The sequence below is a fragment of the Loxodonta africana genome, chromosome 16 (assembly GCF_030014295.1).
Source record: "Loxodonta africana isolate mLoxAfr1 chromosome 16, mLoxAfr1.hap2, whole genome shotgun sequence".
Lineage (NCBI taxonomy): Eukaryota > Metazoa > Chordata > Mammalia > Proboscidea > Elephantidae > Loxodonta > Loxodonta africana.
This window is the reverse complement of record NC_087357.1, coordinates 83,397,866-83,415,219: the sequence shown is the minus strand read 5'-3', so window position 1 is coordinate 83,415,219 and position 17,354 is coordinate 83,397,866. Positions and strand designations below refer to the sequence as shown.

The 17,354-nt window shown below is 51.0% G+C and overlaps 1 protein-coding gene across 10 annotated transcripts in view; it reads left to right on the top strand.

Moving 5' to 3' along the window:
* WDFY4 (WDFY family member 4) overlaps positions 1 to 17,053 on the top strand; it is a 415,213-nt gene extending 398,160 nt beyond the window's left edge. For 8 of the 10 annotated variants that reach the window (XM_064269858.1, XM_064269857.1, XM_064269856.1 and 5 more), the window contains 7 exons: positions 319 to 503; positions 1,300 to 1,458; positions 7,990 to 8,169; positions 10,246 to 10,428; positions 11,001 to 11,085; positions 15,039 to 15,150; positions 16,571 to 17,052. In XM_064269858.1, coding sequence (XP_064125928.1) covers positions 319 to 503; positions 1,300 to 1,458; positions 7,990 to 8,169; positions 10,246 to 10,428; positions 11,001 to 11,085; positions 15,039 to 15,150; positions 16,571 to 16,637 — 971 coding nt within the window. In that variant the 3' untranslated portion in view covers positions 16,638 to 17,052. Of the gene's footprint in view, positions 1 to 318; positions 504 to 1,299; positions 1,459 to 7,989; positions 8,170 to 10,245; positions 10,429 to 11,000; positions 11,086 to 15,038; positions 15,151 to 16,570 lie in introns of all 10 variants that reach the window. The other 2 variants (XM_064269860.1, XM_064269855.1) reach the window with 2 other exon arrangements.
* Positions 17,054 to 17,354: the final 301 nt, after the last annotated feature.

Genomic DNA, 17,354 nt, shown 5'->3' with positions numbered 1-17,354 from the left:
GCATGGATGCCTTCTGCTTTGGCAACCTGGGCCCCTCTTGCCTTGCCATCATCGTAGGAGGCACTGAGGGCCCGCATGGCTGCACCCTCAGTGTGTGCCCATGGCAGAGGGGGCGCTGAGGACCTAGAACTCTCAGGGAGGCACAGGACCCTTGGGCCTGACACTGGGAGCAGCTCATGTGCCCCTGGTGAGCTCTCTGACCACGGCAAGGGCTTGGTCAAGTTCAGTCAGCCTTCTTCTGGCTTCTGTGTCCTGGTAGGGCCCAACCGGACTGGGTGTGCCCTGGCACGTGAGTTCCACCATACTGACTGGGAGCAGATATGTACCTCTTCTCTCTAGGCTCCGAATCCCCCAAGGGAGCCATCGGTCAGATCGTCCCCACGGAGAAGGCCATCTTGGCGGTGGAGAGGAACAAGGTGCTGTTGCCTGACTTCTACAATAGGACCTTCAGCTGGGGCTTCGACGATTTCAGCTGCTGCCTGGGCACATACGGCTCTGACAAGGTGAGAAGGCCGCCAGGGGAGGGTGGCCCTCAGGACCCTTGGCACTCTGCTCTGCTAGGTGGAGGTGGTCAGAGGGGCCACAGCTGCCCAACCCTACTTGCTTGGTATGGCTGAGCCCAGCCCTGGCCGTGAGGCGTGCCTGTGACCCTGCAAAGGCCTTTGTCTCAAAGCCACGTTTCAGGGAGTCACACCTACAAGTTAGCAGTTAACACTCACTTCCAGAGCAAGTCTCTTTGCTGGCTGGTTACTTGTCACATCGAGCCTGCCCAGACACTTCTCAGCCTGGGGTGCATCCTGGGGGCTTCTCCTGCCCAGTCCTGGCTTAGAGAACAGATACCAAGTGTGCCACAAGACCCTAGAAGCCAGCCATCTGGGTACTTGTCCCACCCCCTTTAGGCCTCTTGCAGTCTCTGCCTGCTTGATGTGGCCCCTCCTCATCTCTCTAGCCTCCCCTCACACCCCCTACCCCCCTACCTCTCACCCCACCACACCACATTGGACCAAGTCCTGGCCCACCTGGCTTTTACACCCTCCCACACCTTCCCGTCGTCTTCAGGAGGCAGCTATCCAGTCCGGACCCGATGCTGCCTCTTCCCAAGAGCTGTCCCTAACCTCCCCAGGCCTGGGTTTGGTCACCAGGGCCTGGCCCAGCACAGGTCTCAGTAAATGGATCCAGAACAAGTATCACCACACGCGACAGGACAGCAGCACCCACGCTTGCCTAGGTCACTCTGTCCCGCCCCACCCCAGTCCTGAGCTGGCCCTGGACCAGTGCTTAGCCCACCTGTCCCCACAGGTCCTGATGAAGTTTGAGAACCTGGCCACCTGGGGCCGCTGCCTGTGCGCTGTGTGCCCATCAGCCACAATGGTTGTCACGTCGGGAGACAGTGCTGTGGTGTGTGTATGGCAGCTCTGCATGGCCAGAGGCCAGGCGAGAGGCCTGCGCCTCAGACAGGTACAGCCCTCGGGCACAGGAGGGCAGTGAGAGGCCGGGGGCTGGCACAGGGACTGGGGCGGGAGCTGCCTTCATTCTCAAGGTGGATTCGACAAGCACACAGAGTGGGTGCCTCCCCCAAGACACCCCTCGATGGGAGATTTCAGGCTGCACTTGGCTGCTCCCTTTCACACGTAGGGGAGATGCACCATGTTATATTTCTGAGCATTTGCATGAGCTGGACACCATGCAAGCACTTTTAGGTGGATTCCCTCATTACAACTCCTCAGCCCCTACTGTTACCCCGTTGCCATCAAGTCAATTCTGACTCATAGCAACCCAACAGGACAGAGTAGAGCTACCCCATAGGGTTTCAGGGCTGTAATCTTTACGGAAGCAGACTGCCACATCTTTCCTCCGTGGAGTGGCTAGGGGGTTCAAACTGCCGACCCTTCAGTTAGCAGCTGAGTGGGCTCCTTTACCTTCTCTGTTGTCGTCCATGCCTCGTAGGTGAGGAAGGAACAAGGAAGGTCAGTGACTTGGCTATCACAGCCAAAATGGGTGTGTAGCCACAGAACAAACCACAGGCAGGAGGCAAAGGATCACCACTCCTGAGAGCAACCATAGTGATGCCTACTGTTGGCTGAACCCCCAAAATACCCCAGGGGCTCCCTGTGCCTTGCTCTTGTACCTCATGCCCACCACCACCTGTCTGTCAGTGGAGGCTTGAGTGCTGCATGATGTTGAACTGGTTTCAGCGAGCGGCCAGGTTAAGACAGGCCAGGCAGAAAGGTCTGGTAATCAGCCAATGAAAACCCCGTGGATCACAATGGGCCGATCCACAGCCTATCAGTGGGAATGGCACAGGACCAGCAGAGTTTCCACTATGAGTCAGGGGCCTACCGGACAGCAGCTAACCATGACAGCAAAGCACCCATGTTATTCCTACTTTCTGAAGAGGAAACAGGCTCAGAAAGGTTTCAGCCTGAGTTTTAGCCCTGTGCTTTCTGTCTGAGGACTCTTGAACTTTCCCGAGAATATCTTAAGGACACGTCCAACTCTAAAATGCAATTCATTTTTACTTCTGATTTTAAATTAGCCATGCAGCCCCCCAAATCAGAATAAACCCTACAAAAATCACCACTGACGAGACTTTTCTAAATGAAAACATTTCATTGGACTGGCCCTGGCTTCTCTGAATGATTTCCAAGTCTCTCCTGTCTCCTCCCAGCTGGCCCACACACGTGGGTGCTCCTGAGTTAGATGAACCAAAGGTCCGTTTGAGGGGGGAGGCCTCCCATTGCCTGAAAATTTCCTCACTCCTTTGGGCTTGTTTTTTGTTTTTTATTCTTGGCCTAAGTGGAAAGATGAGTCCCTAGGTGGGCAGTTAATGCACTCAGCTGCTTACTGAAAAACTGGAAGTTTGAGTCCATCCAGAGGTGCCTCAGAAGAAAATCCAGATGATCTACATCCAAAAAATCAGCCACTGAAAACCCCAGCGGAGCTCAGTCACTCTGACACACATGGGGTCACCGTGAGCTGGTTAAAGCAGAGAGAGCGTATCGCCTTCCTGAGAGGTTTCCTGCCCGTGTAGACTCCCTGAGCCGTGGTCAGTCACTCTGACACACGTGGGGTCACCACGAGCTGGTTAAAGCAGAGAGAGCGTATTGCCTTCCTGAGAGGTTTCCTGCCCCTGTAGACTCCCTGAGCCGTGGCCCGGAGGAGACCTCCCCGCTGCCCCAGGCGCCACTCAGAAGTGAAGACACTCCGTAAAAGCCTCGGTATTGATGCTATAAAATATAATTTATCACCCTCTCCTGGGTCCAAATCAAGAGATGAAGGTTTGGGGAATCCCACATGCTCTTAGCTCCAGACAAAATAAAACACTTTATCATCTACCCATGGAGCCTGCCGTGACCTTGACGACTACCAGCCTCTCAGCAAAGGGGCACTTCTGGAACTACAGTTAGAGAAGTCATTACTAAATAGCCTTGAGAACATTTGAAAAGTGTTTTATTTTTAAAGATATTACACGATTAAAACAAAAATTTCCAATTCACTTCAAAATAGAGTAATTCCCTAGACTCCATCCTCAAATATGCATATTTATGCCATTCCAAATGAAATGGAATGCATAAACATCAATATTCTAGGCATTAGTGAGCTGAAATGGACTGGTATTGGCCATTTTGAATCAGACAATCATATAGTCTACTATGCTGGGAATGACAACTTGAAGAGGAATGGTGTTGCATTCATCGTCAAAAAGAACATTTCAAGATCTATCCTGAAGTACAGCACTGTCAGTGATAGGATAATATACACACGCCTACAAGGAAGACCAGTTAATACGACTATTATTCCAATTTACGCACCAACCACTAGGGCCAAAGATGAATAAATAGAAGATTTTTATCAGCTGCTGCAGTCTGAAATTGATCGAACATGCAATCAAGATGCATTGATAATTACTGGTGGTTGGAATGCGAAAGTTGGAAACAAAGAAGAAGGATCAGTAGTTGGGAAATATGGCCTTGGTGATAGAAATATGGAAGATAGCTTCCTGGCCAATTGACTGGAAAAGATCCATATTTATGCCTATTCCCAAGAAAGGTGATCCAACCGAATGTAGAAATTATAGAACAATATCATTAATATCACACACAAGCAAAATTTTGCCGAAGATCATTCAAAAATGGCTGCAGCAGTATATCGACAGGGAACTGCCAGAAATTCAGGCCGGTTTCAGAAGAGGACGTGGAACCAGGGATATCATTGCTGATGTCAGATGGATCCTGGCTGAAAGCAGAGAATACCAGAAGGATGTTTACCTGTGTTTTATTGACTACGCAAAGGCATTCGACTGTGTGGATCATAACAAATTATGGATGACATTGTGAAGAATGGAAATTCCAGAACACTTAATCATGCTCATGAGGAACCTGTGCATAGATCAAGAGGCAGTTGTTCGGACAGAACAAGGGGATACTGATTGGTTTAAAGTCAGGAAAGGTGTGCGTCAGGATTGTATCCTTTCACCATACCTATTCCATCTGTATGCTAAGCAAATAATACGAGAAGCTGGACTATATGCAGAAGAATGGGGCATCAGGATTGGAGGAAGACTCGTTAACAACCTGCGTTATGCAGATGACACAACCTTGCTTGCTGAAAGTGAAGAGGTCTTGAAGCACTTACTAATGAAAATCAAAGACCACAGCCTTCAGTATGGACTACACCTCAACATAAAGAAAACAAAAATCTTCACAACTGGACCAATGAGCAACATCATGATAAATGGAGAAAAGATTGAAGTTTTGAAGGATTTCATTTTACATGGATCCATAATCAACAGCCATGGAAGAAGCAGTCAAGAAATCAAAAGACGCATTGCATTGGGTAAATCTGCTGCAAAGGACCTCTTTAAAGTGTTGAAGAGCAAAAATGTCACCTTGAAGACTAAGGTGTGCCTGACCCAAGCCATGGTATTTTCATTTACATCATATGCGTGTGAAAGCTGGACAATGAATAAGGAAGACCGAAGAAGAGTTGACGCCTTTGAATCGTGGTGTTGGAAAAGAATATACCATGGACTGCCAAAAGAATGAACAAATCCGTCTTAGAAGAAGTACGGCCAGAGTGCTCCTTGAAGGCAGGGATGGCGAGACTGCATCTCACATACTTTGGGCATGTTGTCAGGAGGGATCAGTCCCTGGAGAAGGACATCATGCTTGGCAGCGTACAGGGTCAGTGGAAAAGAGCAAGACCCTCAACAAGGTGGATTGACACAGTGGCTGCAACAATGAGCTCAAGCATAACAACAATTGTAAGGATGGCGCAGGACCGGGCAGTTTCCTTCTGTTGTGCATAGGGTTGCTATCAGTCGGAGCCGACTCGACAGCACCTAACAACAACAACATACTATTCCAACAACTGTGTACAAATTTTTACCTGGCCATTTTCACCTAGCCTGTCAAATTGCTTCCATTTTCCTATAGTCGCTGTAACTTACGTTTCAGTTGTTCCCTATTATCCCATTCCTGTTAAATTACATTTCAATTTTTCTGTTATATCAATACACCAGTCTAATAAACCATTTCTTCTAAAACTAGACAATTGTTTCCAAGCTTTAACTATTAGTGCTGTAGAAAACATATAAATTGTTGTTTGCTTCTGACTGTTTCCTTCAGATAAATTTCTGAGAAGTAGAATTACTGAATAGTGGCATAATGCTTCCCAAAACCATTCTACAGTGTCACAGTGCCACTGACAATTAAGAGTGCCATTCTCTCCACATTGGGAATTATTTTCAGAAGTTTTTTTTTTATTTTTTGCTACTTTAGTTAGGTGTAAGATAATATAATGAAGTTATCTTATCGGCATTATTCTGAAAATACAAAAGAGCTGGTCGAGAACAGATTTAAAACTACTTCTTCAGTCCAAAACCCTGTGAATCGCAACAGGGTTGCGATTGTAGTCTGGAACGTAGTCTGGAAGATGAGCCCCTTCGGTTGTGAGGCACTCAGCTTACACAGAGGCCACAGTGGGCTCCAGCACAGCAATGGTGGTGAACATGGCACAGGGCTGGGCAGCATTTCCTTCTGCTACATATGGGCCACCATCAGCCAGAGCTAACTGGGGGGCACTAACAACAACAATTTGTCTTGACTCCTAATGCACTAAGACACAGTTCTCACAGTGTGACACCCGACCAGCAGCGTCATCTGGGAGCCTGTTAAACATGTGTCTCCTTGGGCCCTACCCAAGACCTATGGAGTCAGAAGCTCAGGGGGTGGGGGCCAGCACTGGGGTGGCAATGCTCAAGTTTGAGAACCCTCCTACATTAAGGGAACCTCAGAAACACGCCAGCCCCTGGAAACTAAACCGTGAAGAAGACTGGGAGATCAGGTCACAATTAAAAAGATCAGACTTTTGAAGTTGATGGGCCCAGGTTCATACCCAGCCTGGTCACATAGCAGCAGAGTGATTTAGGGCCTCAGGCCTGACCCTTAGGGTTTGGCTTCTGCGGGGTCTGGCCTGGCCATGTATGGTTGTGTGTCCAGGTCTGGCTGGAGGACGTCTCCCTGTGGATGCATCCCCGAGGGGATGGGGAAGCCTTCCAGACCCACTGGTACCCCAGGCCCACTGCTACTAGTAACACACGGTCTCCATCACAACCACCCGAGGCTGTCAGCTGAGGGCAACCTGAGGTCCTCTGTGCACACACACGTCTCTTGTGCTCTGGAATCAGCCAGAGAGGTGACGGAGATGGCTTCTGGAAACACGATCCACCTGGCTTACCTGGTGGTAAACCCCTGCCCCCAGGACAGACGAGCCTGCCCACTCACTTAGGCTGCGGATGCAGAGGGTCATTTTTCAAAGCTGTCACTTTGCCCAGTCACAGCGGTTAAGAGCTCTGCACGACTCTGGCTTGTCCTCCCTGGCAGATGGTGCTGGTAGGCTTCTGGGCATCACCCACGAAAGATTTTGGATGTCTTTGGAAAATGGAAGCTGTCTAAGTGAATTGATGAAAGCAGAGGATTTGTCAGGCACTTTCTGATTCTCCTCCCAGAACAAACTCCCAGAACTGAGGACTCGGTTCTGACCACAGGAGCTGAGTGACTTCTAGGAGCACGGGGAAGGGAACCTGGCCCAGGGGCTAGGGATGCAGAGACAGATGTTCTGAGTCAAAAGGCCTACATGAGCTGTTCATGAACGCAGCCGAGCCTGCCAGGAGTGAGGGGCCTGCGTGTGGCATGTGCACTGCCCACCCAAGGAGGGCGCGTTGTCTTCAGACTAGCCAGAAACTAAAGTGTTCCAAAGCACCCAGTACCCCACCATCTTGAAAGGCAGAAGAAATCAATAAAGGAATTGTTGTTAGTTACCATGGCAACCTTATGGCTAACAGAACGAAACACTGCCTGGTCCTGTGCCATCTTCGTGATTGTTGGTATGCTGGAGTCCATTCTTGCTGATGCTATGTATTTTCAGTGCCTTCCAACCCACGGGGCTTACCTTCCCGTACTATATCGGACAATAGTTTGTTGTGATCCATAATGTCTTCATTGGCTGATTTTTGAAGGTAGATCATTAGCCCTTTCCTCCTAGTCTTAGTCTGGAAGCTCCGCTGAAACCTGTCCACCAAGGGTGACCCTGCTGCTATTGGAAATATTAGTGGCATAGCTTCCAACATCATAGCAACATGCAAGCCACAACAGTACGACAAACTGACAGATGGGCGGTGGCAAGACACATAAGGGGAGTACAAAGCATAAGAAGGGTGCTGGTGTCTGCTTGGGCTGTGGTATAAAGAGCTACTGACTATTCCCAGCTGGGCCTCAGCCCTGGAAATGGATGGGACTGACAGTCCATACATGGACAAACCACACACACACAGACACATACACACAAGCGCATAGGCTTGGGGATAACTGAACCTCTCTAAGTCTCCATTTCCTCATCTGTAGCCCAGCAGTAAATGAAGGACAGGATCATCCCCTCAAGTAGCTGAAATGAGGGGCCTCTCTCATAACTGGTATCTCCTGTCCCCAGGCCTTGTACGGACACACGAAGGCTGTCAAGTGCCTGGCGGCATCCATCACCTTCAGCCTCCTGGTGAGCGGTTCCCAGGACTGCACCTGCATCTTGTGGGATCTGGACCACCTTACCCACGTGGCCCGCCTGCCTGCCCACCGGGAGGGCATCTCCGCCATCGCGATCAGTGACGTCTCGGTGAGACATTGCTTTCTCGGTGCCCGTGTCCTGGTGTCTGTAATCCAGCATGGTAGACAACTTCCTGAGAGAAAGCCCAGGGGCAGGGAGGCGCTAAGCACCCAGGATGTTGAGCAGGCCCCAAATGTGTGGCAGAGCACAGCCATCAACACGTGCAGTGCTGGGTCTAGCTCTTGTTTTTTGCTGGAGTTGTGGGAGGAGTCTGTTCCATGATGGCCACCAGAGAGTAGGGCCAGGGAGATCCAGCTTCAGTGAAGGTCTTCCTGGGCTTGGCTTAACAAATTCAGCTTGTTGACTGCAAATCAGTATCGTCTTGGCAGGTTCCTCTTACCACCATGGCAAGAAGGATCTCTGCTAGTCCATTCATGCTGGATATCGAAGCAAAGATGAGCCTTCCTGGGACTTGTGTGTGTGTGTGAGAGAGAGAGAGAAGGTGGGGAAGGCTTCTTGACTTGGAGAAACCACACCCCCCCAAGACATACACGTATACACTCTGCCGTGAGGTGAGGGACAGATGACAGAAAGAACATTCATGGACTTTGGAGATTCATGAATCTGATTTCAAATTCCAGCTGTGCTACTTACTGTCTGTAGGAACTGGGGTATCTTCTCTGGGCTGTAAATGGAACTGTAATATCTACACCATAGGGTTTTTGTTGAGATTAAAGAGATAATACACATAAAGGGCCTGGTGTATTTATGTGCTCATGTCTTACCTCATTCTGCAAAAGATTTAAGCTGACATTGCCTGCATAGAATAGGTTCTCATCAGTGGTAGCTGTCACTATTATACTTGCTCTTTTTCACTGTGGAAATTCTCTCAAGCTGGAGGCTCCATTGTGGGACGTAGGGTTCCCTGAGGATGCAGAGGCTTCTGTATCTGGTCATAGAAAACCCCAGGGACCCAGGGCACGGGTGGAGCTGGTAGGAAGGGCCTCATAGGAGGAGGAGATGACAGAAGTGCCACTGTAGCAAAAGATGTGTCCTAGGTAGGCTTGAATTCAGGGTGAATATTGGATGGGTGGGTGGATGGATGGATGGATGGATGGGTGGATGGGTGGTGGGTGGGGGGGTGGGCAGATGAATGGATAAATAACTGGGTGGTTGGGTAGATGGATTTATGGGTGGATTAATGCGCTGGTAAGTGGTTGAGTGGATTGGAGGATGGATGGATGGTGGTTAATGGATAGATGGGTAGATCTATTGGGGAAGACACCAAACCCTGATCTGGGAGAATGTAAGGAATTATGTCCTGAGACCTCAGAGGAGACAGGCACCAGGACAAATTCTCCTGGAGCCAACTGAGTTAAGTGCCTCCCTGGCCAAGTGCTGGGTACTGGGCACAGAGGTGATCAGACATGAGCCCTGGCCTCAAGCAGACTATACCAAACAATTCAGGAAGTACCATGATGGATGGCCTAGGGGTCTGGGGAAACCCACAAGTGGGGCACTGAGCTCCCTGCCTACATGGCTATGGCCCCAGCTGGCTCCGTGGGTCTTCAGTGACAGTGGCCACTACTTAATGGGGCACAGCATAGACAAGGACTTGAGGAGCAACGATTCTAGACATGAACTCTCAGGGTACAGTGGGGACATGCTCCTCAGAAATTAGCAACTCAGGAACACTGTCCAAGTCCATGAGCTATTTGCAGTTGTCTGAGCCTCTGCCCCTGCCTTCCACTGGAGAAGTCTAAAGCTTCTTCATGAAAGTAAGGCTAGCTGTCCCGGTGCAGGTCCAGTGTCCAGAGCCAAGGGCAGTCTCCATCCTGGTCTTCTATGCCATTCAGTATCTGACCAGGGAGAGTTTTGTGGAAGGAGCCCAAAGGGTGAGCCACTTAGTGTCTGCTGGGAAAAACAGTATCCAAAGACATGATTATATTTTGAAAAGAGCCAAGAGTTTGCAGTTGGCTGAGAACACGGCTGACCTATGAGTCGGCTTGGAAGAAGTAGGTGCCTTGGAGAGTCCTGGGGTACCTGGGTTCAGAGGATGGTAGGTTGAGGTGTTCGGGTGTACAAACTGGGTGGCTAGGTAAGTGTCAGAGGGCCAGGCAGTGACGCCAGCTTGTCCTGCTGCAGGGCACCGTGGTCTCCTGTGCTGGCGCCCATTTGTCCCTGTGGACTGTCAATGGACAGCCCCTGGCCAGCATTGCCACAGCCTGGGGCCCAGAAGGAGCTATAACCTGCTGCTGTGTGTTGGAGGGGCCGGCATGGGACACAAGCCATGTCATCATCACGGGGAGCCACGACGGCATGGTCCGGGTAGGTGTGTCTTGGGCGGAACTGGGTCACGGTACCAGAAATGGGTTGCTCTCCCTTCTGCTGACTTCCTCCAGGGGTCTGAGTCTGCAGTCACACATTGGAGGCCATGCCAGACCAGGTGCCCACAGCAAGTGAGGGCAAGGCACAGCATTTAAGCCAAGGCTGGTCCCTGTCCTCTAGACTCAGAACACAGGAGAAACTGTGCAGAGAGGCACCAGCACGCAGGCCAACCAGGGGCTGGGCATGGGAGTGGGGGCGGGGGCTATGGCTTCCCAGGCTTCTCGGGCTTCCTGGGCTTCCCAGGATGGCAGCAGGGAGGGCAAGGGGGTGCTAGCTAGGGAAATACTAATGAACTAGCCATTGGGTCTCTTCCTGCAGGTCAGGGCAGGGAAGATGCACTAACAGACAGAGGGGTGGGGAGCTGAACCCCTCCAAGCTACAATTTTGATCAGCCAAAGTGTTCACAAAGGGAAACTGAAGCCTAAGTAAACTTTTTTCCTGAGAATAAATTAGCGTCTTCCCTCAGGGCCTGCTCCCTTTCCCGGCCCAAGGCATTTTCTCTGTTTGGACAGATCTGGAAGACGGAGGATGTGAAGCTGTCTGTTTCCCAGCATGCGGTGGCAGAGGGGCCCACAGCTCAGCCTCCAAGCCCAAGAGGTACCTGCCCGCTCGGGATACAGCTCGCCCTGGCCTGGCCCCAGCCTTTCCTTCCCCCTCTGCCCTCAGCCCCAGGCTGTAGCTCCCCGCAAGCCTGTGGAGCCCAAAGAGGCTGAGAGGCTCTTGGGGTTGCTGGCAGGCTTTCAGAGGGGAAGGGAATGATGCCTTGACTGTGAGCTGCTGGTGGAATGTGAAACAGGTGGAGAAGCCCTGTGGTGTCTCGGGCCTCCACAGCTCTGTGATGCTCCTTGGTGAAGGACAGGGGCTGTGGTAGTTCTCAGGGGCTCCTGAGCTTCAGGAGGGGGAGCTACACTTTCCTGTCTCTGCCTGGATGATTCTCAAATGCCAAACTCCACAGCCCAGGCCATAGGGCCAGCTGGCTATTGGCCTGGACAGCTGGGCCACAGACAGGAACAAAGCAAAGCCTTTGCTGTTTGCCCAGAAAAGAGGAAGTGGTCCCAGCCGGCCCCCTAGACCCTGGCTCAACCACACAACTCTCTGTTGAGAGGCCCTGAGCGTTGTCTGCTTCAGAGTCACTAGGCTGTTTACCAAAAATGTAGATCCCGGGTCCTGTTACTCAGCCCAGCCTGCTGAAAGGACTTTGCCATTTGGAGTCGGGGGGAGGAGATTGCATGTCTCCGAAGCTTCCAGGTGAGTCACGGTGTGCACCACAGTTAGAGATCCACACTCTGGAGAAAGCCCTCTTTGGGTTGTAGAGGATGGGACTGAAGTGAGAAAATCTGTCCCATCCCTGCCACCAAAGCCACCGCCCCCACCACCACCATGACCACCATTTAGGCGCCACAGTGGCAGAGGGCTGGCGGCAAGCAGACTTCACTCAGAGCGTTGTACGTGCATCCCTTACTTCTCACAGCAACCTTACAAGGTACACACTGTTACACCTGTGGGTCAGATGAGAGACTGAGGCACGGGGGGCTCAGTAACGTGCCCGAAAGTACCCAGCGAGTATATCACTACCGTCATCGCCACGGCTGCCACCGTAACAGCCACAACCACTGCCCAAATGGTGGCCACCCCAGAGAACGCCACTGCTGCTGTAACCTCCACCGGCACCACCCCCACGGAAGCCACCCCCACAACAATCACCAACGCTGTCCCCCCCCGCATTACCAGTACAGCCGGCATGGGTCCCCACCGTCACCCTCACCTTCTCTAGTGCAGCCAACCTTCCGTCTGAGCTTCGTCATCGCCAGAGATTGTCTCTTGCTCTCTGGCCCAGAGCTGAGACATCTTTCCTGGGTGCCTGTGATGAAAAGAGATACGTTAATATGGAGCGAGAATTCTTCTGTGATTACAGCCTTCGGGTAGCCCCCTGCGTGCTTCGCATTCCGGAACCTGTTAGCATCCACAGAAGAGAATGTCCTGGATTGCTGGAGGCTGCCTTCTGAAAAGAGAAACTGTTTCAATCAGTTTTAAAATGCTTCACACACTCCTTGACTCCTTCACTCTTGAATTCTTCCTCCGTGTGAGCAGGCGCTGGCACGTGGTCAGCCTTTCCTCTGTGGCAGGGCCTGTGTTCTGCCTTGGGAGCCCTTTCCGTAAAACATCATCATTACGGGGCCCCGCAACAGCCTGGGCTGATGCGGAGCAGTGATCCCACAAGCATCTACAGCTGCATCCAGCCACAGTTCATAGGTCCTAACGTCTCTAGGATACTTTGGGACCAGGACATTGGAGGCTCAGTGGGAGAATTTTTTCCTTACATGTGGGAGACCTGGGTTTGACTCCTGACCAGTGGAGGCTTGTGTGTTCTATGTTTCTATGAGGAGGCTTGCTATGGAGCTATGGAGCTTCCAGACTAAGATGGACTAGGAAGAAAGGCCTGGTGCCCTACTAATGAAAACCCTGTGGTCACAAGGGTCTGATCTGCACTCAGTCATAGGTACGGCACAGGACTGGGCACTGTTTAGTTCTGTTGTGCTTGAGATCTCCCTCGGGGCTGGCTCAGTGGCAGCTAACACCAACTTTGAGACCACAGGAACCAGTCCATCTCAGCATGAAAAGGAAGAAGTGTGGGGCTGTGTATTCTCAGGAACTCTAGGCACTTCGTATGAGAGCCGGGGCCGAACTCTCCCCTCTCCTCACCACCCAGAGCAGACGCGCGCATGGTCCTCGTTCTGTGGTGAGCACTAGAGCGCTCCGTTTGAGTCTTGGGCTCAACTGCCAGTTTCTGCAGCTCTCAAGGCCCATCAGGCTAAAGGCATTAATTAGCTCAGCCCATGGTTGATAATGGATGTCTGGGAGAGAATGCTGGGTGGGTGGATGTGCAGATGAACAAAAGACACATTAGGACCGTTCCCCGGGCTCTGGAAGTGCCAGTGACTCTGCTTCTGTCCAGGATCAACGGTTGTGACGAGGCTGTGCTCGTTGGTAAGGGGCCTGGAGAAATGAGAGGCCCAGCTCTGCCACCAGCAATTTCTCTAGCCCTCAGCCTCCTCCTCTTTCACAGAGAGGTACTTCTATTCCTCACGTGCAGAGTGCTGATGTCAAAAAGCACAGACACAGACAAGAATCTGTTCGACAAAATGTAGGTCATGGTGACCATTTTCTCAGACTCCTGTGAGTTCCTTGTCTCCAAACACACTAGCTGGTGACATTAGAAAACTTACAAGATGGTTTCAGACCAACAGGGGGCCCTAGGTCCACACCCCACCTCTCCCGACGGTCCTGATCTGAGGTCACCGCTGCCTCCAGAATGAACTGCCAGGGCTCTGATTACAGTGCAAGGGAGGGTTCTGATGCAGTGACGTCAGGGCACAGGCACAGCCACAAAGATCAGCCCGGGCCGGTTTAGAGTTAACAAACCTCCGGGCAGGTATTGCAAACCTAGTCCGTGGAGTTCTTTAATAAGGAAGCATGTTCTAATATTGCTAAAACAATTTTGTTGTACAGGAACCAGGTTTGGGCACGACACAGGGCATTTTCACACGTGCCCTCTTGTACGTATATTGCTGCATCCCTCAGATGTCGAAGGCGCAAAAAACTAGATCTTTGAAGCCATTAAGGGTACTGCATTTGTGGGCAGATAAAATCTGATTTCTGCCTTGAATTCATTTGTTTGTCATTTGCAGCAGGAACCAACCCAGTTGAATACAGTTTATTTCAGGGATCACTCTGTAGATTGGGACTCAATCTGATACATTACAAGTGCTGGAGAAAAGCTTGTTTGGAGTTGTACACAAACTTGAAAATGCCTGGTTCTGCTTCAAGGTGGCTCCGTCTGCACCTGTCTGCACCCATCTTGCTTTTCTTGGCGCACAGGCCTGTCTGCACACAGAGGTGGCCACCTGGGGATCACTGGGGCAGCAGTGTCTTTCCAGCCCTGATGCTGCTGGAGGCCTTGCAGGGCTGTGTCCCACTGACTGTCTCTCCATCCCACTGTCCATGTGGAAGGAGTCACTGCCTGTCGCCAAATGCCATCATTAAAATGAGTGAAGTACCAATCATCGAGTTATGTTTTTTGAAAAAACATTCTCAGCATTTAGTTACTGGTTGTGGTGAGAGGATTTAGATAAGTTGATAATGCCGACTTTATGCAATTTATTTTTACTGGGCAATTACGGGCTGCATTACGTCCTGGCAGCAAGGTATTGTGGGGTATCTTATTAAGCATAAAGCCAGTAAACACTGATGAACAATTTTGCTGAACTAGGCATGCAATTTAGAAAGCAATAATACACAAATCCAATTTGGTACACAATGGATACCGCAGCACGTCAGCACATGTAACTATCACAGCCTGCAAATTAAATTGGGACGGCTCTTTTTGCAACAGCACAGGCCAAGATTAAATATATTTTCCCCCTCAATTTAACAACTTGCTGACCACAAATATAAATATGTGCCTGTGTGTTTGTATTCCTTTGTACAGATGTGCACATGTGTGAAGCCACTCAGGGTTTTCTAAATATTCTCTTGGACTCTGCCCACAGGTCACAGGTGGGAGAAGAATCTGGCCCTGTGCCGAGAGCTGGATGTCAGTGTCGCTTTGACAGGGAAGCCCAGTAAGACCAGCCCTGCAGTGACAGCTTTGTCTGTGTCCAGGTAACCACCGCCTGGTTTCTCCAGGCCTCCAGCAGAGGGCGCCGGGGGGGGGCACCTCTAGGCAAGCCCAGACGCCCTGGGCTTGGACCGCTTTGCCTGGGAGGCCGCCTCACTGCAGGACCCAGGAGGGTTCCAGGCACAAGAGACAGACGAGGTGGCCATGCAGGGCTCCAGGAGATGTTCTTAACACACAAATGCTCTTGCAAATGCACTTGCTTTCTCTCCCTCATCAGTATTATGAATTCATAAAGTAATCTAAAAAGTAGAATAGAATATATTGTTTTGTAATTTTATTCTAAAGAGGGACTTTTGCCCTGAGTTCCAGCACCCAGGTACCATTTGGTTTAATGACTATTGTACATTAACAGAACATGGCTCTTGAGTCTCCGAGTTGACGTGAGGCAATGGTGGTTCAGGGGTAAAAGTCTCACCTTCCGTGGAGAGGACCTTGCTCCGTTCCGGCCAAGCACCTCACGCAGACACTGCCCGTCTGTCAGTGGAGGCTTGCGTGTTGCCGTGATGTTGAGCAAGCTTCAGCAGAGCTTCCAGACTAGGATGGCCGTTCTCTGATTATGGGCTATTCCAGGACCGGGCAACTTTTCATTCCATTGGTCATGGGATTGCCACAAGTTAGGGGCCAACTGGACAGCAACTAACAACAATATAGAATGACAAGTGTATAATCAAAAAAAAAAAAAAAAAAAAAAGCCAAAGCCATTGCTCTTGAGTTGATTCTGACTCATAGGGACCCTGCAGGACAAAGTACGACTGCCCTGTAGAGTTTCCAAGGAGCACCTGGTGGATTCAAACTGCCAGCCTTTTGGTTAGCAGTTGTAGCTCTTAACCACTACGCCACCAGGGTTTCCTCCCTGTGTATAAAGAATTTTAACCCAGTGGAGGTAGTTACTATTACTAACCCCACCTACAACTAGGAAGTTTAGTCTCAAGAGGTTGCTGGCTTTCAACAGCCATGTTCTTTCCTTCTTCACGGCCGTGGAGTAGTCCATTCTGGTTTCTGTCAATGGAACTACACAGCATTTCAGGAGCCAGGCTGAGGTGGGTGGGGCAGGGGAGGGCCTGGGAAGGGGCAGGAAGAGGCCAGTACTGACTGCTCTGTTTTGCTGGAGAACTTGAAATCCGTTCTGCCCTGAGGACTGGCTCACAGGTGATGTTGGAGAGAAAAAAGGCAGGGCCTGGCCCTGTTCCTTGGGGCCTGGGCTTCTGGGAGCTTCCCCTGAGTTCTTTGGGACCCATTACTCACAGCTTGAAAGTTCCCTAGGGTCTCACCCTCCTTTCCCCTTCTCCAAGGAGATGAGGCTGGGTGTGGGCTGTGGGTCTAGAACTGAACCCCTGTGTTGCAGCTTCCCAAGTGAGGGACTCAGACTTATCCTGACACCTGTCTTTCCATTCTCTTCCCAAGGAACCAGTCCAAGCTCCTGGTTGGTGATGAGAAGGGGAGGATCTTCTGCTGGTCTGCAGATGGGTAGGGGGAAGAGACGGCACTGGGCCCTCCTTGGGTGCTCTCTGAGGGCAGTGGCACCAGGTGAAGTGCGACAGGATGCAGGGCCTGAGCCGGCTACAGAGGGAACCTCGGGGCCTCCCCTTCCTCCCCCATGGCACCAGAGCCCATTGGACTGGCTCCATGGCCCCAGGAACTCCACCTTTGAGTCCAGAAGAATGTGCCTCTACAAGATGGACAAGCACGCATTCAGGGGTCTCCCAGCAGCTCGATGGTAGAAGCTGAAGCCACACTTCACACCAAGTTACTCATGAGCCACCTTATCAAAGGGTTTATTGCACTGAAAAAAAATTGGGTTGTTTACTGGAAACTGATGAAAAATAGGTATTGTCTTTATTTTATTAAAGTAACTCTTTTCCAAACGTGAGAAGTCTCCTGAGTTTAAAATTATCACCATTTTCCATGTGGGTATTTGCATCTTCATATTTAGAAAGACAGAAAAGCCCCAGGGAAGCACAGCCCACCTTCGGGGTGTTTCTCAGCCCCCTACCTCCTCTTGGGAACTGGCTCCTCCCTTTGTCTTGCTCTTAGTGGATGGGGTCATGGGTGTGAGTGGCCACTGCTAAGAAGGCTGGGCCACAGGGTGCAGGCAAGAGTGAGGCCCAATCCTGGCACTGGGAAGTTAGCCTGCCGGCAACACACCTGCCTCAGTGTGCCTGCCCCACCTCTGCCCCTCCTGGCCTAC